Source organism: Myotis lucifugus, unplaced genomic scaffold (assembly GCF_000147115.1).
Source record: "Myotis lucifugus unplaced genomic scaffold, Myoluc2.0 scaffold_226, whole genome shotgun sequence".
Classification (NCBI taxonomy): Eukaryota; Metazoa; Chordata; class Mammalia; order Chiroptera; family Vespertilionidae; genus Myotis; species Myotis lucifugus.
In genome coordinates, this window is record NW_005871274.1 from 20,495 (window position 1) to 43,418 (window position 22,924).

Consider the following 22,924-nt stretch of genomic DNA (forward strand, 5'->3'; position numbering starts at 1 on the left):
GAGTCAGATGCTTCTTCAAGAACTTTCTAAAACAGTGAAATCACGTCAAGAGTGGCATATATTTTGCAAAGATAACTATGAGAGATGCATTCTGGGTGGTTTTGCTTTCTCCTTAGCTTCCAGGCAGATGTAGAGGCACCTGATGGAAGCAATCATTGTTTGAAAAGAACTTCAGGGATCTTAAAGTATTTTCATAAACTCTAGTCTTAGAATCCTAACTCTGAATTTTGTTCAAGTTAATCTAACAGAATTACATAATGAAAGCAGTAACCTCCTGTGCAACCACCTCTCAGAGATAACCACTTGAACAGCTTAGTGTTATACTGCTAACTTCTTCTATACACATCTGTCTTGTGTCTACCCGTCTCCTCCCTCTCCCTGTATGTGTGTATGAAATTATTCTTTTCCATGAATGGGACTATTGCTCTACAATTTGGTTTTCCTACTAAATACCATGAGTGTTCTTTCCCCGTCAATACCTATAGGTAAACCTTGTTATTTTTAATGGCAGCATAGAATTTCTCTGTGGATATTTAATTCCATACTGGTAGATATTTGGGTTGTTTCTAATTTTTAGACAAAATAAATAATGCTGTAATTCGCTCAACAGCCAGTCAACAGTATTTATTAACCATCTTTAGTGGAGTGAGCACTGGAATGACAGGGACGGTGGATGACGCGCAGAAGCCTCCACCTGCTGCCAGCTGAAACCACCCACCTCCCCGCCAGCTGGTGCGCGGCCACCAGCTGTCCTGCTCCTGCAGACGAGGGGCTCACCTCTCTGAGGAGACCCACCTTACAGCCATGTCCTAGCAGCTGGTGTTGTAAGCAGCAGGGACAGCCCTGTAGAGCCAGGAAGGAGCCACAGGCCCAACATCTGGGAAGCATCAGTCACTGTCCTGGTGCAGGAGGGCCCTGCACCCTCCAGGTGTGGCCTAGACCGTTTAGTGTGCCCAGGACTGGCTGTCCAACCAAACCCTCAAGGGAAGAGCTGAGAAGTAACTACTGTCCCTGCAGTGGGGTGAGCTCAAGGCAGGCCAACGTCCTCCTTCACACAGGAAGAACTGGATTTAGCACTGCAAACACATCCTAAATCTAAGACTGCTACCGACCCCATAACCTGGAACCACATGTTTGCAGAAATCGCCATGAAGAGATTACAGAGCCTTGCAGCCTCCGACTTTTGGTCAGATGATGGTGAATGAAGAAAGGAACCCCTGTGTTTTCTTTGATTAAGTTTACAAAAATAGTCTTCCTCATGCTCACTTATCTGCCAAAGGCATTGCATGAACCGCAGTATCAACCCGAGCAGCAGCTCACCTGCTACGCACCCCAGCACTGCCCTTCCGAAGGGGTAGGAGTGGCCAGAAGGCTTCCTTATGAGACCCAGCACTGAAGCAGCTTTGTGAGCTGCAGCTAACTTGTATACGGCCACTAAAGAGGGAGGGAGTGACAGAGCACAGGACTAGAGCTGCTGAGCTGGACTGAAGCAGAGTGAAGAATAAAGGGCATGGGGATTGATTGAAATTCTTGGAGATGACACAGTCTACCTACTTTCTTTTCTGATCCCTGATAACCTGCCTCCCTCACTACCACATATATTCTTCTCTTATGAGGGGGAAATCATAATAAGAAGCCAAATTCTAGAGAGTAAAGCAAATAACCCCCACACTCTGTCTTCCATTCCTATCAAGCTTGTGTTGTGCTCTCGCTGTGCCCTCAGCACACAGACCTCGTTCCCTCTGGTCAGTGCCAAAGGTACTTATGTCCACACCCTTCATCTGGGGTTTCCAAGGTGCCACCTTAAACTGTGCCTTCGCTTCCTCTGACCTCTCCCCGACCTGTGGTTCTTCAGCACTGGGGCTAGGAGCGTCACCAAGGAAACTCATTTAGCAGGTCAGCTGAGGCTGTTACCAAGTGCCCGCCATGTGTAAAATGCTGTCCTAGACTGGGACTATATGTTCCTTGTGAAAGCAATCCTATCATTCATTCTTGCAGCTTTGATTAAGGATGCAGCATGTGCCCGGTGCTCAGTATATAGACAACTGCTCAGTACACGTAATCAGGGAAACCCAGAGCTTACCACAATCTGGGACACAATAAATACTCATTCCTTTTTTTTGCTTAACACCTGCCCCTTCCTCCCCCCCCCCCCCGCCCCAATTTCTGGATGTCTAATCTTGCTACTGTCATGTACAAAGGAATACTTCATCCTACTCAAAGAAAGGAGGTTCCACAATAACCAGATTCTAGAACCATAATATCCAGATCCTACAACCCCCACCCTCCCCCCAAACTGTGTCCAGTTCTGAAAATGTGGCAGACTAGAATGCCTGGAAAATCCTGCTGCTTACAAATGCTAAAAAGGCTGGATAAGATTTAGTATCAATAAACATTCCTTCAACCTATCTGTTTAAGTTCTAAGAAATCAGAAAAATTCTGAGGAGCCAAAAAAGGAGAACAGTGGCCTGGTCGGGTAGCTCAGTTGGTTACAGTGTCATCCTGATATGCCAAGGTTGTGGGTTCGATCCCCAGTCAGGACATATAAGAATCAACCAATGGATGCATAAATAAGTGGAATAACAAATCAATGTTCCTGTTCCCCACCGCCACCCCCCTCAAATCAATAACTAACAAGAAATAGAGAACACTAAACCCAGAAAGGGAAGAGAGCGCTCATGCGGGGGTGCTCTGGGACACCCGCCAGCACAAACAGAACACCAGACTGAGGCCTCTGCACAGAGCGGGCCCTTGCACGGCTCTGCACACCCAGTAAAAAGCAAGCTGCGGAAACGGTCTGTTCATTGGCGAAAAGAGCCTACCCGGACGCTGGTCTGCCTCAGGTTCGGCTCAGGACAGAAAATGTTTGCCCTGGGGTGTGCTAACACACATCGCCCTCACCCAGGTTCAGAGGCTGAATGTATGCTCCCTGCAAGGCCAAAACCCCATGCCCAGTCATCGGTTTAAAGTACTTCCAGGTTGGTAACGTGCTCTGGTACCTGCAGAACTACTCTCAGGAGGAAGACCCTCTCAACCCAGGCCCCTTAGGACATCTACAATCACCATCAGCCAAATAGGAGCTCACAACAAAAACAGACTCCAAATACAGAAAGAAACACCTCATCCTACGCGACAGGCAGGAAACAAACACAAGAATTCACTTCCAAGGATATCAGATAAAGAGAATGTTTACAGAAGTAAAAGAAGGTAGGGGTCAAAAACAGAAACATGACTAAATAATTCTAAAAAAAGCAGACCTCTAGAAATTAAAAGGTTAATGAATGAGTTAAACAAGTAATTAAACAGAGCACAAGAGAGAATTCTGTGAATTGTAAGGTAGATTTTAAGAAATTGTTTAGAAGGCAACACAGAGAGATGGGGAAAGAAGATATGAATGGGCTGTGGACAGCACGGAGGAGACGTGTTGGTCTAACACACACCTAATCTGAGCCCAGACAGAAAGAACAGAAAACGAGGGAGAGGAAAACTTCAACAACGGCTGAGAATTTTCAACTGAAGGAAGGAAGCATAAGAAACCCCAAACAGGAGAAGTAAAACTAAATCCACACTCAGGAGACATTAGAGTGAAACCGCAGAAAATTAAAAACAAGGAAAAGATCTTAAAAGCAGCCAAAAGAGAAAGAGCCGTAGAAGGAAATGACAATGAGACCAACAGCCAACATCTCAGTGGCATCAGTGGAAGTCACAACCACTAATCTCTTCAAGGGGCTGAGAGAAAGTGACTGTTAGCCTAGAGTTATGAAGGACTAGCGAAGCTGCCTTAGAATGAGGGTGAAATAAAGACTTTTTTAAAAAATTAAAACATGAAGAACACTTATTTACAAAAATGGAGGACAGTGGCCTGGTCGGGTAGCTCAGTTGGTTACAGTGTCATCCTGATATGCCACGGTTGTGGGTTTGATCCCTGGTCAGGACATATAAGAATCAACCAATGGATGCATAAATAAGTGGAATAACAAATTGATCTTTCTCTCTCCCCCTTCCTTTCTCTCTCTAAAATCAATAAATAACAACAACAACAAATAGAGAACACTAAATCCAGAAAGGGAAGTGAGCTCTCACTAAAGGAACTTCTAAAGAACACGCTTTTGGAAGATAGTCCAGAAAAAAAAGGTCTGACATGCTGAAAGGAATAGTAAGCAAAGATTCAGGTGAACGTGCATAAAAGTATACAAGTACTGACTATATACAACAACAACAGTGCTGCTTTGGGATTAAAGAAATAGAACAGACTGTATCCTGCCCTATTATTCCAAGCAGCTGGGGGCCCTGACTCAGGGCGATGTACCACAACCAGAGGACGCAGGTGCACAGGGGACCCCTCCAGCACTGAGTCTGGAGTGAATGGAGGCACCCTTGGACACCTGTACTCTGCTTGGCACACAGGAGAGACTCAGTATGTATGTGACGAAAGAATAAATAAATGCTACACATCTCTGCCTGTACTTACAATTATAGGAGAATGATAACGGGCCTTACAGTAAGATGTGCTCCATGCGTGCAAATGAGCACAGTAAGTCAATTTGCTTTCCACCAAGAGCAACATATTTAGATGATTCAGAAGTGGGAGATACAGTTTCATTGGTACAGATCTTGAAGTACAAGACTAATAATGCTCATTTTTTTTAAATAAAGGAAAAAGACCTCCCATTCTTGGGGTAGATTTTACTCAAGTAAACAACCCAAACTGCTATTCTGACCCAACATAAATATGACCCACAAAATGTAAAAAAATTTCACTACAAAAAATGCAGGGTCCACATATTGATGTCGACATACAAAGATAAGTGAACAGCCCCTATAAATTCACAGATGAGCTAAGATTTAAAAAAACGAGAAAGACAGACAATTGGAAGGGAGGGGGAGCTAGTGAGAAAAGAGTAAATCATACACAAAACAGCCAATAAAAAAATAAAAAAGCAGTTAATATACATGAATAATGGATGTCTGATTTAAAAGCAGTTTACTCCGATATGATGTAATTTTTGACAATCAGCCAGAGAGACTATTTTGTAAGTCCTTGCCAAAGATAAGTCAGAGAGCGTGAGGCCTGGTAACAGGCGTATCTGTGAACATGTGGAAAATGACTTTCACCACCATCCCAAAGGTGACTTTCTGTTGGCAAACAAAAACTTGCCTCTCAGGTGCACTTAGCAGCAGCCACCAGCAAGACGCAAAGCTGGAAGAAGCAGACCCCCGACAGCACAGACCCCTGAAACACAGCACCCCCTTCACAGTTTCCATGATATGCTCTGGCACCGTCCACGCTCAACTGCAGCACAAAGGGAGGCAGCCTGGGCTGCTTTCATGTTTAAGTTTTAATTGGAGTGACAAGCCCGCAAGGCCAAGATATTTCAGGGATGGGACGGTGTTGCTGAGCATCGCCAGGCGCTGGGTAGGCAAGGCCCGTGTGCGTTGCCCACCACCACGTGCCAATGCACCTGCAACCCCCGCTGTTCCAGGACTGGACTCTGCCCGGGAAGGCTCTGCCAATCACCGCAGACTGTGCCAAACTCGGGGGCTTTGTGATGTGGGCAGATGTCTACAAAGGACCAGAGCGAGGCCAAACCAACACCTATTGTGACCTAAGCCTGAAAGAAACCCGGAGAGCAAGAGGACGCTCCAGTGCAAATGCAGGCAAACACAACCCAGCTCCCCGACCACACACCCGTCGGTGCTGGAAACAACAGGGAAGGCAGGTCCACTCCGTGGAGTGAGAGAAGCTCTTGCTTGGCGTCGGGAACCTCCTCAGACGATCTCTGTCCTAGCGCTAGAATAAGAAAAGAGACCACAAGAGAACTGGCTCCTGCAGACTAAAACGAGCAGGAGTGCTCACGGCCCCGGCGTTTAGTTCAATGACAAGATTATAATTACTATGCAAATGTATGACTGAAGCTGAAAATCCTCACAGCCTCCTTTTATGCTCCCAACAGGCCTCATCATAATAAAGAGCATGGACAGTTTCTAAGCGCTTCACAAATATTAATGAGACGTAACTAATCATGGCCCTCAGGAGAAAAAAAGTTAGTATTAAATCTACTTTATATTGGGAGGAAGACTGAGGCTGCAAATTATGAAATGAATTCTTGAAAATTAAAGGCAACTTGAATAATACTTTTAAAATGGGAAGATTACATGTGAGATGACTGTGATATAAAGATGACTGTGTATGAAATTCAGGATATTAGACTGGCTTGAATATCAATTTTCTATTCACTAGCCTGGCAACTGCTGGTCTGGCCCCAAGTTAGATCAGACAAAGGCTCAGAGGTGGACAGATAGAATGTGGCTAACACCAGAGAACTAAAACAAGTGACAGCTGATGGAGGAGCGTGAAAAATGACAGCGAGCAGTGAGGACCTCTGGTGTAGGGCAAAGAGTCTACCCATGGGCTCCCCTTCGTACCCCGGAGGCATAACACCCCTTTAGCACTGCCTAAGGGGCAGGACTGTACCAGCACAGACATATGCTTAGCTGCACTTTGCACATAAAGAACACTATAAATAGTAGCTGTCTGGATATACATCCAAAGCACGCAACCTATTCTACAGTGTTAGTGTTCTTACTCATAGAGCAAAAGCAAACATTCCCAACAGCCCTCCCCTTGATCTTCATTAACTGAAAAACAAACTGACTTTTAACTCTTTAACAAACCTACTTGCTCTTGAGCCCTGGCAGGAAGAAACCAAAGCCATGCCTATCCATAAAATGGAACAAAAGCAAAGCCTAACTCCAAGTTCACAGTCTCCCATGGGTGAGAAGTGGTGAACCAGGATGGAAATTCCACATAAATCATTGGGAAAGCCATTAGAAAAAGTAGGCCCTAAATAAAATTCTAAGCTTAATTCAAAAGACAAACAAGAGAAAGGCAATGATCAGCATACACTTCAATGTAATGGTCTTGGGAGCTTGCTCAGAGCTTCAAGAATACTGATCAATGGTTTTTGAAAATTAGAAAATGATACAAATGCCATTGGTATACAAATACTATGCAAGTCTGAATGCAGACGTAAGATATTTAAGGCACAGAGCCAGCCCTCTCCACAAGGGTTTGCATCTCAAGGCTATTACACCAAGTGACTCAGCAACCGCACTGGTTCTGCAGGAAGCTGAACGGACTTGTCCCTTTCTATTCTAAATGCATTATTTCAAATCAGCTCTTGGGAAAATGAATCTGGTGAAGAATCACAGGAGCTATCCCTACAAAATGACTTGAGCACAGTTCCCACACCAGCCAGGGTACCTGTGCTCCAGCCAGCCTGGATCACCCCCCTGCTGCTTCCTGGACCCCCTGGGAACCCGCCCTGGGAACCCGTCCTCCAAGCCCATTGCCTCTGCCTGAACTGCCTTCTTGCCCAGGTTTTCCTGATGAACTCTAACCTGCCCCCAAAGCCAGTGGGGATGGGGAGGTACTGGTGCTCAGTATCTAACAAGCACATGACCTACCTTTCCTAGGTAAGTAACTTGCTGAAGGTTTATCTGGCTCAATCCCCAAAGGTTACACCACTACCTTGACTTAGTGGAAAATACTTTTCCCTGTATTTATTTTCTACGAGGTCATCACTCTCGCAAAGGAGTGGTTCAGGCTCCTAGAGCATGTTCAGTTTCCTAAGCAGCGACAGCATTCCAAGAAATGCTTCCCACAGAATCGCCATCGTGTTACGGAAGATCAGAGTAGCCAGGTCCTCAAAGGTCCCCAGTTGAGGTTTCTTGTCTGTCCTGAGTAACCCGGGGGTTCTGTGAGCTGTCTCGGGGTTCACTCAGCACGGGAGGAGAACTTCATGTATTGTGAAATTACACTAACAATTATATCACTTACTGATATCGTTTTAATACTAAACCATGTTCTAGTATTAAAACAATCCTCTGAATGTTCAATCCTCATCAATTTATCTGTATAATTTCATCACTTTGGAATTCAGCAAACTGCTGTGAAGGGCTCCCTGTGACCTGATGTCCATCTCAATGTGGAGGAAGTAATACAAATTGCTAAGTTGCTGAGGAACACAAGGCTGAGAGCCCTAAGGCAGATGTCATTCTGGATTCATCTCCATGTTTCCAGTGCCAATCAGAAATCTAGCATATAGCATGTGTTCAATAAATAGTCATTAGCAATGACAGTAACCTAGGCAACAAAAATGAATCCTTCTGGTAGTCAGCATCACTCAATAATCTAGAAAACTGGTCTCAAAGGACTATCTTCCTAAACTTCTCTAAGAAGAAAGTGAAGATAAAACATTTTAAAGGTTTAAGGAGAAAGTGAAAAGGAAATGAGGCATATACTTTGTGAACTTTCCATTTTAAATTATTCACCCTGCGTGTAAAAGACCGAGTTTTTCATTCTTCTCTGGAATGGAACCTAGAACAAAAGCAGAGGTGGGCTGCACATTCGGGGTAGGAATGGGAGAATGTGGTCGGAATCCGTGAGCACTGCGTGTCTGATTCCAAGCGTTCTCCCAGACAGTTATTTCAACTCGTGACGAGTGCAAGCAACCAATCCAGAGTGTTTCCACGTCCGTGTGAAGGGAATGATTACCATAAGAGACGTTAGCAATTATTTTCCAGCGTGATGTAAGCTGAGGCAGCAGCGCCAAGGCAGGCAGCGTCCTTGTCAAACACATCCCAGCCTCAGGATTACTTCACTCGCATCCCCCTGATTACGATGTGCGCCGCGTGCTGCTAAATACAACCTGCCACTGAATGCCAAGTACTTCCAAACTAAATTAGGAAATATGTCCAAATACATAGAATGATGCTAAGAGCCCTAAGTGGGTCTCTCTCTTCCTTTATGAGGCATGAGACTCGTCGTCAACATAATGCTCTTAAATGAGGCAATTCTACCTTCTAACCCTCCACATCTGAGAGCAAAATTTAATTCAGGCAGCAAAAGAATTAATGATATGGTATCATACACGTTTTCATTGGTGGAAGCATTTTTGACAGATTCAGAAAATATGAGACATAGAAACACATCACAAAGGGGTGTTTGGGCACAGAGGGCTAGGGCGGACTTGACACGGATTTCTGCACTGCAGCGGGAGGAAGCAGGCCATTGCTAAGTAGTATTGAAAGCAAAGACCTGTGAGGAGGCCTTCTCACCACATACCCCTGGCCCGCAGGACATAGGAAGTGATGAAGAAGTTCCAAGTTCCTGCCCAATCATTTCTATCAGCAATAAACATCGCCCTTGGGGAGGTCTCGTTAGAGAAGAGTAGGGTGATGGATTCCTCGGCCCATTTCAGAAGCCTTCAGTCACCCAGCAGTTCCAATGGGGGAGCAGCTCAACACAACTCGGCAGGTAAAGTAGGAAGTTTCTACCACCTAATCACTTCATCCGGAATTCACGGAACGTGGATGCTGGACAGAAGCCCAGAGGTCACGTGCCCACCCCTCTTCATTTTACCTAAAAGAGGCGAGTTGGCTCACCACCTTAGAGGAACCACGGACTCTCCTTCAAATGGCACCGACTAAGCCAAGAAGGACACACATATCAGTGCGTGTTGCAGCTCCTCCCCACCTGACGGGGCCTGAGAGGGCTGTTAGTCCCACAGTCCCACTGCACTGGTTCTAGGTCAGTGGTTCTCAACCTTCCTAATGCCGAGGCCCTTTAATACAGTTCCTCATGTGGTGGTGACCCCCAATTTCATTGTTACAAATTGAACATAATTAAAGCATAGTGATTAACCCTTAGAGTGCCGGGGAGCATGATCGCGCTCCTCCTGTCTTTCGCCAAAAGTGCCGGGAGCGCTATCAAAGCTTCGAAATGGCGTCCAGTTCTAAGTCTGCTTTTATTAGTGATGATGATATTGCTAAATATGTCAATGTAGTAAAGGTTTCCTTAAGTTTTTGAATATGTAACTTCATTTACTTGCGATTCATAATTTTTTTCCTAAACTGCTGTAAAATCAGCAAAAATGCCTTGGCAATTTTAGCATAGTTCCTAGGATATTGGTTGGCACTCAAAGGGTTAATCACAAAAACAATATGTAATTATATGTGTTTTCTGATGGTCTTAGGCGACCCCTGTGAAAGGGTCGTTCGACCCCCCAAAGGGGTCTCGACCCACAGGTTGAGAACCGCTGTTCTAGGTAAAGCCATGTGATTTGAAATGAACCCATCACTCATCCTAAGTAGCAGAGCTACAAAATAATTTACTGAACAGTAAGAGCAGACAGACCTCTGTATAGTCCTCTGGCCTCACTTTGTTGTGATCTTTCTGTAAAGCCTGTGAGAGAAAAGATGTCCAGGAACTGCCAGGGAAATGGGGTGTACTGCCACCTGCCACTTTCCCAGGGATGCCACCATAGAGGCAACAGCCATCAAAATAAAAAAGGCATGGACCCCTTTCACTCAGCAAGTCCACTCGGAGGAACTAACCCTATAAACACATTCATGTGGGCCAAGTGTGGTTCACAGCAGCAAAAGACAGGGAGCAATGTAGCATACATCTAGAGGGGGCTAGCCGAACTCATCAAGCTCCATCCACAGGTGCGGGACCATAACATTGCAAACAGCAAAACAAAACAATATCCAAACACCAGGGTGAAATGATCTTTAAGAAGTTTTGTTGCAGGAAAAAGCAAGGTGCAGAACAACAATATAGTATTTTACCATTTGCATTTTTAAAAAAGAGGGGACTGAGGGTATATCTAGGTAATTTGCTTACATGTGCATAAAATATCTCTGGAAGGATGTACATGAAACTAACAACACTGACTTGCCTCCAGGAAAAGAAACTGGGTGGCAGGTTGAAAGGAGTGGGGAGGGGCCATCCCACTGCACACCCTTCCTTGTCAGATCTGTTGATTTCTGAATCGGGTGAATGCATTACCTCGTTTTAAATTATTCTTTAAAAAACACACACAAAAAACTATGTTTAAAAATCTGATCTTTTAACAAAAAGTGAAAATAGACAATGGCCATTTTTTCTACGACTTTACTTGGGCAAAGAAAATGCTGGCGATTCCAAGTGGGGTCCCTAGTCCTGGCCTCTAAATTCAAAAGTCTGGGAAGTTCTGTGCATAAGCAACGGAGATGTGCAGAGCACGAACTCTCTCTGGTCCCGGAACACACGGAGCTGGAAAGGATCAAACCAGCTGTATTCACAGGCCTTTTCTTAAGGTTCAATAGGTGCGTTTTGCTACCTTACTTGGTCTCATTTCCTTGGAAAACTGTTTATTGACAGAGCTGGGTTACTTGACAAGCACCAGTTTGCTGAAATCTGTGCGTGAGGCTGTTTCACACCCCAGTGCCAGGAACACAACTGGTGCTCTGTGGCTCTCTGTGCTGAACGCGCACACGATGGCTGGCTAGCTGGATCTATGAGTGGATGGACTTGAACCATTATTATTTGATGCTCTGACAGCTGTGGTGCCTATAAAATGCTAATGCGATCATCGTACGGGGCAAGGATATCCTCCAACTATACAAAAATCACCTCTGGAGCACTTCTACAGGCTAGAGAAACTGCGGTTCCCAACGCAAATGTATTTTATATCAACATTTGGACTTCGCTGTCTGTTTTTATCACAGTTAATCAATAATGGACTCCAGCTAAGCCCCAGCTCTGTATCAGGTACAAACGAAGATAAGCCAAACTCTCTGTTCTCATAAAGCCTTCATCTGATTCCGAGTTACACAGGCCAGAGGCGCAGACACAAACCCCCATGTGGACGTAGCTCCAGGCAAACTCTACCGCTAATAGTCTGACACCAACCTAATCAAACGTGCCGGGACACACGCTGCAAGCCCAGCACAGACACAGCCAAACGGCGCTCACAGCAGAGCAGCCCTGAGCACCACCCATGCAGCTCCCTGGGAGTTACGACACGACATCCTAGGACAGCAGCAGGATGACATGGCTTAGCGCACACAGAGCTGTTCCAGGACAATTACGTTTCTTAAAAATGCAGGTTCTTCTGAGGAAGCAGAAAACCCATTAAACACAATCAGATGGAGAGTCCTGCCTCTGCAAAAATAAGGGAAGTTTCATAGACAAAAGCTTGGCTTCCCTCACATTCGAGTGGGTGGCATTCATGTTGGAGAAACATCTCGACACAAAGTTATTACTAACAACAACCAGCCAGCCACCCACAAGTGTTTGAAGGCTTGCTGTTGTGCGCACAAAATATTTGGGTAACTAACTGCTACTGTCAGATTTCAAAGGATGCTTCAACCAATTCTGTAGCAAATTTACTTCCACTTTTAATTTTAAAATAGCAGTGAAAATACCAGTAACAAGTTATTTGAGAGAACACATTTTAAAATAAATTTCCATAAAATTAAGGTATTAATAAGCAGATTCTTATAATTAATGCTTTTAATTGGGTTGGAAATTTTCAGAGGCATCCACAAAAGTGCCTCCGTACCATCGATATCTAAAGGATGCTCCCAGTATGATTTTGTGCTGAACTCTCCCTTTAACTGGTCTCTCAAATATATCCACTATGATTGTATCAAAATATAAGACTGTATAGAAATAAATCTACTTAGATAAGTCAAAGAGAAATAGGATCTGCCAGATGAAAAATTTATTGAAAATATGGAAAGTTTTAACCAGGCTAGTATTACGTATCTCTATCCCCTCACTACACTGAGACTTGAGAAATAAATGAGATAACCCAAACCTGAAAGCATAATGGATGAAAAATTAGAAAGCAAATCCGCAGTCTTTCTTCTCTCAACAAATGAGCTCACCAGGGATCGGAAAAGAAAGTTTTTTTAAAGCCCTAGAAAGGAAACCGCCTTCAGAAAGCAATTGCTGTCCCCTTCCCCCACTTCCTAGGAAGACAAAACACAGGAGTTAGAGCATCGCAGACTTGTCAGCCGACAGATGCTGACATATGCACTCCTCCAGCACAAAGGGAGGCCCTTCTCTCAGTGAGGCTGCAGGAAGCCACAGGCCTTTCTAGTGCCTTATCTATCTTACTGGATGAAGAACATAATTAGAATCCAGGACGCTTCAAATCTTTGAGTACCTACTAAGTTGCAAAATCAGTGAACACCTGATAAATGAGACCTGACCTTACAGATGACTTACATGTTAGGGGAAACTGTAAAAAAAAATCACAAACGGAGGCCAGCATTGAACTACGACTGGTAGAAATACCAGGAGGCACACAGTGATGATTAACTGTCACACGCCAGGCATGATGCTTAAAGCTTTACAGACATGTTTTCATTTAATCTGGTAATTCTATGGTGTAGGTACTGTTATGAGCCCCCTTTTGCAAGTGAGGAAACTGAGCCCTAGCCGGTTTGGCTTTGTGGATAGAGCATCATCCCGCGGACTGAAGGGTCCCGGGTTTGATTCTGGTCAAGGGCACATGCCTGGGTTGTGGCCTTGATCCCCAGGAGGGGGCATGCAGAAGGCAGCCAATCAATGATTCTCTCTCATCATTGATGTTTCTCTCTCTCCCTCTCCCTTCTTTTCTGAAATCAATAAGAATATGTTTAAAAACAAATGAGGACACTGAGGCATACGGAGGGTTAAGCAGCCTGCTTCAGGCCACATGGGGCAGCAGGCCACAATAGTGCCATGGAGAAGGCCTCTGTCCTCAGGAGGAGCTGCCAGAGGAGCCAATGCGCAGAGAAGTTTCTTCCTGGGACCACACCACTGCCAGGGGGTTGAGAGAAGGCACACTGAAGGGAAAACAAAATAAAACTTGATCCCTCTCCCCCCTGACCCCACTGGAGGAGAAAGAGACTTCCATAAATCAACTTTAAGACTTTTCAGACTAAGTACTTGGCCTACAGTCAGGATAGTAAAACGCTAGGTAGTGATTACATTTAGTAATCATGCAAAGAATTTCAATTAAAAACTTTTCTCCCTGCTTCTGGCTCAGAGTATCAGAGGTACTTTTATGCACTGTTGGTGAGAATATAAATTTTGCTGCAACCTTTTTTCTATAAAGGCATGTTTTCCGGTGTATAAATGTACCTATATTCTAGATAGATATCTATTAGAAATTATCAGTTTTGTCTGTGGAGTGGGGTTGGGGAAAAGGAGGAAAAAAGAAACAATTCTTTTCACCTCATATCCTTTTCAAGTGCTTGAATTCTTTTGCCATGCTAAATATCTATTTCCCAACTACATCTTGGAGCTTTGATTTTTTAAATTGCCTTCTAAAAAATAAAAACTGATGTTCTATTTTGTTAATTGCATGTCTTGCTATTTGTACCTTGTTTCCTTCGTGCACCCATCCTAGACTCTTCACTCCAAAAGCAGCCTGGTTGGCCGAGACATCCAGACAGGTGACGGGCTGCCCGTAGACGTGGTGGAGGGTTCTGGCGGAGTCGTCAGCCTTTAGCAGGTACACCAGATCTCCAGCAGTGGCCACTGCCACAGGGTACCTTTCGGTATCTGGAACTATTTCAAGGTAGTCAACCTGGAAAGGATAAGGGTTATTTAGTCCTTCAGGTTCCACATACAGTTCATCCTGACTTGGTCAGAAAGTATATAGTTCACGCTACATGTCAATGAGAAGACCAGCAACTCCACAGAAAAAGACGGGTAAAGGGGCAGTTCACAGGAAATGACACACAGTTCTTAAAGAAACACAATACACTCCTAATAAGAAAAATATAAAGTAAAAATTCACCGAGGTACCATTTTCACCTGTCATACCAGTAAAGATCACATTGTCTGCTGAGACACTGGCCTGGAAGTGAAGGGGACAACCACATGATGGGTCCCCCTACGGTTGGTGGGATGTAATCTGGTCCAATGTCTATAGAGCGGTGGTTCTCAACCTTCCTAATGCCGCGACCCTTTAATACAGTTCCTCATGTTGTGGTGACCCCCAACCATAAAATTATTTTCGTTGCTACTTCATAACTGTAATTTTGCTACTGTTATGAATCGTCATGTAAATATCTGATATGCAGGATGTATTTTCATTGTTAGAAATTGAACATAATTAAAGCATAGTGATTAATCACAAAAACAATATGTAATTATATATGTATTTTCCAATGGTCTTAGGCGACCCCTGTGAAAGGGTCGTTCGACCCCCAAAGGGGTCGTGACCCACAGGTTGAGAACTGCTGCTATAGAGGGAAATCGGCAACACTTTCCACAATGTCAAATGCACTTAGGCTCTGACCCAGCAAGTTCCTTCCAGGACTTTCCATACAAATAAACTTGCATTAATCAAAACCATGTGTACAGGTTATTGGCTAAAGCTTTACTTTTTCATCACTAAAAACTGGAAAATGCTAAACGGACTATAAATAACTGACAGTCCATATTTGCGCTGAAATACCACGCAGTCTTGGGCAAAAGCATGAAGACAGTCTTCATGAACTGATACTCATTTGGGCAGAGAGCAAGGAAGCAAGGTAACGGATTCCCAGTGTGCTAACGTGTGTGCATGTGGGCAGAGGAAGGGTGTGATGTACTTGGCTTGTACGTGCATAAATCTTCTAATCATGGCTGCTTTCAAAGAGGGAAGAGTTGAGGGATGGGGTGGAAATGTTACTCACTGTAAACTTTATTGGATCTTTTAAATTCTGAACCCATGCAGGTGTAATAGTTATTCAAAAGTATCTTTAAACCAGAAACTGAATAAAATTCACTCAGTTCCAAATGGGCAAAAATCACATTTTAACATCTGTGCAAACACCAAAACTGCGTTGCTAAAAGGTTAGAAATATCTGAGTTACCTGCTCTCTCCAGGCTTCAATGCCATCGGGAGCAGGAAGGCCACGACCAACAGCCTTTTTGTGCCAGGCCCTTCTCTAATCTGCATGTGTAGGGGAGGTCCCTTCAAGAATAATGTGCTTTTCTAGATCCCTGAGTGGCGCACTCCCCCAGTGTAGTTTACCACTGGTTCTCACCTCCCTGAGTAAATTCTGAGAGCGCGCCAACAGGTGAGCCAAGCCATTCAATTATGAAAATCCACGGTGTAAAAGGACAGTATTGCCCTGAAACAAGATAACTGAGTCCAAAGCCTGAATGCTGAGGGCCGTCCAGGGGAGCTGGAGACAGAGAGTGAACATCTGGGTGGCTCTGCTAATCCTCGGCCCCTCGTCCAAAGCCCAGGGCCCATCACAAAGGCTGATGTTCTAGGCTGACATCACAAACACGGGAACGCTGCCACTGCGAATGGGGGAGCCTATCTGGGGAAGACAAAAGGACCCATCGCTCTAGGCCAGGGGTGCCTGCCAGTGACAAGGCAGCCTGTGGCCACCCCGCACGCAGGGTGAGAAATAACACATAAAGTGTTACAGCACCCGCCTCCAGCTTGCTCCCTCTCTCCAGTCTAAAAACCATTTCTTACTTTCCTAAGACTGACATCCTCAGCCCAGCCGTGTAATTTCATCTTCATGTTGGATTTTGGACAGACCAAGACGCTCTGATTGGCAGTGGCTGGGCCACTGCTGGGAGCTGTAACACTACTTCAAAAAGCATCCAGTCTGTGCCAGGATGCCACTGATTGCCAAGGCAGGATTTACATTTTATAGAAGGACTCACATCTTAAGTAATTGTCTGAGTTCATATAATTGTTGCCATTCTACAGTGTTCTTTAGTCAAAGACCAGATAATAAGCACGATAGAAGTTGTGAAAACAAACAAATATGGTTCTTTCACATTTTTCTAATAAAACCCAAGATGGGAGAACAGCCGCAGGCAGTTTGGGGGAACACTAGACCCGAACTGCTGAGACTGGCTCATTAGAGGGACAAGCAGCTTATGGAGGTGAGGCAGTAACACGCGGCTTTTTAGTTATTCAGTCTAATAAGATTCTCACCAGGAGGAAAGGGAGAGGAAGAGGATTTGTTCCAGGTCAGGCCATCAATTTATTCTTCAATGTTGGCTCTTCTGTTCACTCTCCTACTAGTGCCAAAATCAGGTTTGTTTAAATTAAACCGGAATTCAGCACAGATTTAAACTTCCTTCTACCAGCAAATCACCTGCTACCCTTAGAATGCAGAGGCTCACGTACAACTGAACTTAGAAGCAAGCTCCACGTGAAGAACTCTTTACGGCTGGCTCAGCTTCACACGTGACGTCCTGGAACAAGACACCGACTTCTACCTATTTTCACACAGGAGCTACTTTTACTTCCAGGTAAAAAAACTTGGGGTGAAGAAAGCTGAGGATGGAACCCTCCTTGCCATAAGGACTGGGATAATGTCACTGAACTCATTTTCACTTCTGTATGAGGCCAGAAGCTGACCTTAGATTCCAAGGGGTGGACGTCCTGTGAAAGCGGATGAGGACCATGGCAATGAGACACTCTAGCCCTGAAGTGAGCCCTGGGTCCGAATCACACTTCCTGGCTGTGAGGCTGGGGCTGGTCCAGTCACTGCTCTAAGTTTCTCTTGGCTTCTTGGTAAACAGGGAAAATGATAGTACCTATTTCGCAAGGCAATGGTGAGATTTATGGATGTGAGGCCCACAGGGAGTCCTGAGTGAATGGGAGCTTCCCACATCATTACTATTTGTTTATATTAGATTCAGAGGTTCTAAGAATGAAAAATAAAATGACCAGACTAAAAGCTCACCAGTTTCTGAACTTCGAATTCTGCAGCTATTTGCCAATATCCTTCCTCATTGGGATGCAACATCACAACATCGAAAGCAGAAGCCGTGGCAACAGTGGCATCTTCCTGGCTGAGGGCTAGTGCCTGTATTCTTGCATCATGCTCAAAGCGGTGAATAGGATACTTTCCAGTCCTTAGATCCCAAATATTAAGAAATCCTATGTAGAAAAAAAAAGTATGTAGATAGCTACTTCAATGTAATTATAAAATAACAATTGTTTAATGTAAAGAAAATTTAAAAATGAATAAAATATTTGCATCACATATAACAAAGAACCAATTTCTATCCTATATAATAAAAGGCTAATATGCAATTTGTTCCCTCGGGAGTTCGACCAAGAGTTCGATCGCTCGCTATGATATGCACTGACCACCAGGGGGCGGCGTGGAACATGGCGGGCAACCAGCAGCAGCAGCAGTGGGGGGAGTGGGGGGAGCGAGGGAAGGAGAAGGCAGGGAGGCAGGGAACCTGATCGGCCCTGATTATTGGCCAAGCCTAGGGGTCCTACCCGTGCACAAATTTCATGCACCAGGCCACTAGTTATATATAGAGGGCTTCTAAGATTCACTAAGAAAAAAAAGCAACTGAAAAGTGAGTGAAGGACAGGAGTATACTGTTCACAGAAAAAGAAACACAACTGACTCAAACATAAAAAAACGTAAAAATCCACTCAATTAGAAAAAGATAAATAAAAACTATAATACCATTTTTATCAGTCATATTGACAAAGATAAAATATTTCATAAAGTATTTTGTTGTTGAGAATTCAGGGAAATGCGCTCTCAAATTGTTGGTGGGGATGTAAACTAATTCACCCACTTTGAAGGCGATTAGATAATATTTACGAAATTACAAATGTATATAGGCTAGTCACTGTACTGCTTTTAATTAGTTCAAAAGATTGCAAGTTTTAAATGTCCATAAATAGAGAGCTACTTAAATAATGCCACCTCCATACTTTGTAATTTAAATAAAATGACCAGTTAAAAAAGACTGAGTCAGCCTTATATAAGCTATATGAAATGATCAACAAAATATACTGTTAAATGAAAAAAAGTAAAGAACAAATAGTAGTATAGTACGTTACACTGTTCTTGTGTCTTAAAAAATTTACACACACACACACACACACAAATGGAATATCCTGGAAGGACACACAAGAAACTATTAATGGTAACTGGCCTCTAAGGAAAGAAACCAGAGGGAAGGAAGAAGAGCAGGAGGGAAGTTTCCTGTTACCTCCTTGTACATACTAAAATGTTTTCCAAAAACTATCTTTACCAAGAAGTTAAATTTTTAAAATATGTTTTCATGAGAGAAACCTAAGAAGAATTAATTGCTGAGTAGTGCTAACATATGGAGTTAACTCATTCTTCTTCTTGTCCACTCATTTGTGCAACAAATAACCACTGAGCACCTGTTCTGGGCCAGACCCTTCTCCAGACGCCAGCCATTAAAAGTAGTTTACATCCTTCCTCACCACCTCCTTCTTCTAGACCCCCCTGGTCATGCACAGTTGTAAAAACCCGAGCTTGACTTTGCTGCACTGGTTAAAAACTGATTTTATAATCCACCCTCACCCCAGCACCTTGACTGCTGCTACCCAGATGAAGTCCTCTTACACACACTGGCCATGTCTCCACCTTTCTCAAACTGTCTACGGCACTGCTCTCCAAGTGGGCGGGCCCAGGACCATCAGGATCCCCGGGGCTTGTTAGAAAAGCAAATTTTCAACCGGAGTGAAAGCTTGAGTTTGAGAACCAGCGGTCTACAGGAACTTTCAGTCCCCTGCAGGTATATACACTTTTCTGTATTTGCAATGCCATTGATTCTTTTTTCTCACCAAATCATTTCTTCTTTATGACCCCAAGCTAGTTCTTTCCCCTCAAAGGTTTACCCAAGAAAAGAATTACTTTCTGTAGATGCTGGATAATGGTTTGTTCCAATTCCAACTGATTTTATTTTTTCAAAATTCACAGAAACAATCTGTGGCGATAACACAGTCCGTGGCTATTTCGTTGAGTTCAAATCCAGCTCCACTGCTCGCCAGCTGAAGGCCTTGGGTGAGTTACATAAAGCAGTGAGCCTGTTTCCTCACCTGTAAAACTGAAGATAACATTACCTACTACCCAGGGCTGAGGGTAGATTAAAGGAGATAAACCACATAAAATGCTGGAGAAGACCAATCATTTATTTTTATGTATTCTACAGTTCCTGCTGTGTATAAAGCGTTTTTAATCTAATAACACTGATTTCCTCTATTGCTCATCCATAAATCCAGTCCTATTATCTACAGCTTCCTACTACCTAAAACAGATGTAGCTGCTCATGTTTCTTCTCTGTGATCCATCTTCCCATCTTTCTTTTTTCTTGCTTGTACTTTTGTCTTTAAACAATAAATGACTTGAACTTACAAACTCACTGTGAAGTATGCTTCAGCAGTAAATAAATATAGTCAGAAGAAAATAATACCTTTGGGTTGCTTTGCCAGACTTTCAAACTGTCAGTAGACTTAAGTAGGTGATTACAAACCAAAGCAGAGCTTTTGAGTTAAATGTTGCTTCATATGTAAAATAGGATGCTCAATATCTGAAGTACAAGAATTATGATAAACTTGGGGGATAAGCAGATCACAAAGGCTCCATAACACATTCCCTGGCAAATATTCTGGTAAATTCTTTCCCTCCTGACTCAGAAGAAACAGACATGCAGCAGAAAACACCAATGGCTCTGCACACAAAATAGGAGACAGGCGCATTCCAAGATGCGCCTCTTCCAAATGTTTCCGCGTGGCATTTGTTGGGAGACATCACAATCAGGAGTAGAGAGAAATGAAAGTTGCTACTTGCAAGGAACTTTCAAACGTGCAGACACTGTCATCTACTTTCATCCAGTGCTCACTTTGTCTTGGGAGGAGCATCCATCCTTATCCTCACTTTACAAAAGAGAAGAGACAGAAGCTCCGAGTGGTTAAGCAAGTGTCCAAAGCCACTGGGTACACGATGAGGCTGGGCTGGAATTTAGCTAGAAACGTGTAGGATGAGCAGCTGCATTTACAAGTGCATAAAATAACTATGAGATCGATGAGTAACTGACGTCAACTCACCCTGTGTTCTGCCAAGTGTGGAAGTTATTCAACCACAGCTCACTCTAAGCACACATGGAGTTTATCTATAAACACATTTTTCATTATTAATCAAGTATTGGTTTTGTTGGCATCATTTTTCCAACAGACTTGTATGCAATAAAATGGGCTTCCCCACAGGTTGAGTTTCACAGAGCTATCCTAAGAAGGGTCTTTTTGGAAAATACATTCCAGGGCTCCATCCATTTAATTCTCTCTGAATGCCTATTGTGCCATCATCTTCGTTATTTTCTCTATTTCAACTGCTAAGTGTAGAACTTGGTCAGATCCTCACTTGTTAATGGTGCCAGTGTCATCTGCACAGTCCTCCAGGACCACTTTATGGTGCATAAAATTTAGGACTGTTATGTCCTCTTGATGAATTGACCCTTTATTATATGAACATCCTCTATCCCTGGTTATACTCTTTGCTCTGAAATCTACTTTGTCTGAACCTGACAGAGCCACTCCAGCATTCTTTGGATTATATTTTTTGTCTTTTTGCTTTGCCATGTCTTTATATTTAAAGTGAGTTTCTTATAAATGGCATATGGTTGGTCTTGCTATTAACTGGTGTGTTTAACTATTTATCTTTAATGTGATTATTGGTAAAAATGGGCTTAACCTACCATTTTTCTATTTGTCCCATTTGTTCTTTGCACCTTCCCTAACTCTTTTTCTGTTTTAATTCCTTTGTTGACTTATTAGCCAAACCCTTTGCTGTGTTATTTCAGTGGTTGCTTTAGGATTTTAACATACACCTGTAACTTACCGCAGTCTACCTTCATGATATCACACCACCTCTCACATGTAAGAACTTCCCAGCAGCTACTTCCATCTCCTCCCTCCCAGGCTTTGTGCTACTGTTGTCATACTTTTTATTTCTACATGTTATAAACCCCACATACACTGCTGTTATTTTTACATAAACAGACGATTATCTTTTAAAAAGACTTAAGTAAAGGAAAAAAGCCAATTGTTATTTATCAGAGTAATTACCACTTCCAGTGCTCCTGCAATATCATTTTATTAAATCCTACAGCTTTTGTAAGATTTGCAACTTCACTTTGCAACTATTCTGTTGGATATTTGACCCAAAAACACATGGGCAAGGTGGGCAGGAACAGACACAGCAGCCAACAGGGAGGGATGTTTGAGTGAAAGCTAATTTTATCATCAGCTGACTGGTTAGTTGTAGAGTTATGTCATGGCTAGTTTTACAACCTCAAATACTTGGAACAGTAAAAACTTGAATTATAAGACTATTTTATAGCAATGTCGCAGATTATCATTCACGTGAACCAATATGTAGCCAAAAATAAATTAATGCAACAACACATTCAACGAGTACCTGCTGAGCCCTGCTCTGGGCCAGCCACGATCCTAGATACTGGAAAACCACAGTGCACACATCAAAACAAAGCAAAGAAGTCCCTGCCTGCATGCAGCTGACACTCTAGTGTAGCCGTGGGCAAACTACAGCCCGCGGGCCACATCCGGCCCGTTTGAAATGAATTAAACTAAAAAAAAAAAAAAAGACCGTACTCTTTTATGTAATGATGTTTACTTTGAATTTATATTAGTTCACACAAACACTCCATCCATGCTTTTGTTCCGGCCCTCCGGTCCAGTTTAAGAACCCATTGTGGCCCTCGAGTCAAAAAGTTTGCCCACCCCTGGTCTAGTGGCATCCACCCAGCATCGCACATGGGGGAACATAAAAAGGTCATGATCCCTATTCTCACAACACAAAACTCACACTGAAGAGAACCCTAAGCATTTTAGTAACTAAAATATAACAGAGACATATACACAAAGTGCAGTATCACAGTACAGAAGCTTAACTTTTTGTCAGGTCGCAGAATTGATCCCAAAGAGGAGCAGCTAATTTTCCCAAATATTTCAAGTTGAACCGTGTCCACGTCCACTGCCTGCATTAAGGAAGAAGTAGTGAAAGCCTGTCAGAAACAGGTGGTGATTCTTAAAAATCGGATGGGAATTCATTTGAAAGGCTAAGCTTTATCATTCTGCAGACACAGAATAACACAGATTTGGCTCCTGATATTGTGTGGCCTTATGAAGTGGCAGAACTGTGTCACTTTTCTGCTACATTCCTGGCTGGGTAGTGAATTCAGAACACTGCACGTAGCTGAAAGTCAACAAAGGTTTGCTGAGCATTCGTCTTAGGTTTTAGCAAGAGAACATTTGGTTGTAAGAAACAGAAATCCACT

General features: G+C 43.4%; 1 protein-coding gene across 2 annotated transcripts in view; it reads right to left on the reverse strand.

The window, feature by feature from the left end:
- The window catches only part of FBXW8 (F-box and WD repeat domain containing 8), a 106,390-nt gene that overhangs the window by 20,281 nt on the left and 63,185 nt on the right, over window positions 1-22,924 (reverse strand). For both annotated transcript variants that reach the window (XM_006098248.3, XM_023762002.1), the window contains exons 6-7: window positions 17,530-17,726; window positions 14,202-14,408 (exon numbers count right to left, since the gene is read on the reverse strand). In XM_006098248.3, the coding sequence (XP_006098310.1) occupies window positions 14,202-14,408; window positions 17,530-17,726 (404 nt within the window). The remainder of the gene's footprint in view (window positions 1-14,201; window positions 14,409-17,529; window positions 17,727-22,924) is intronic.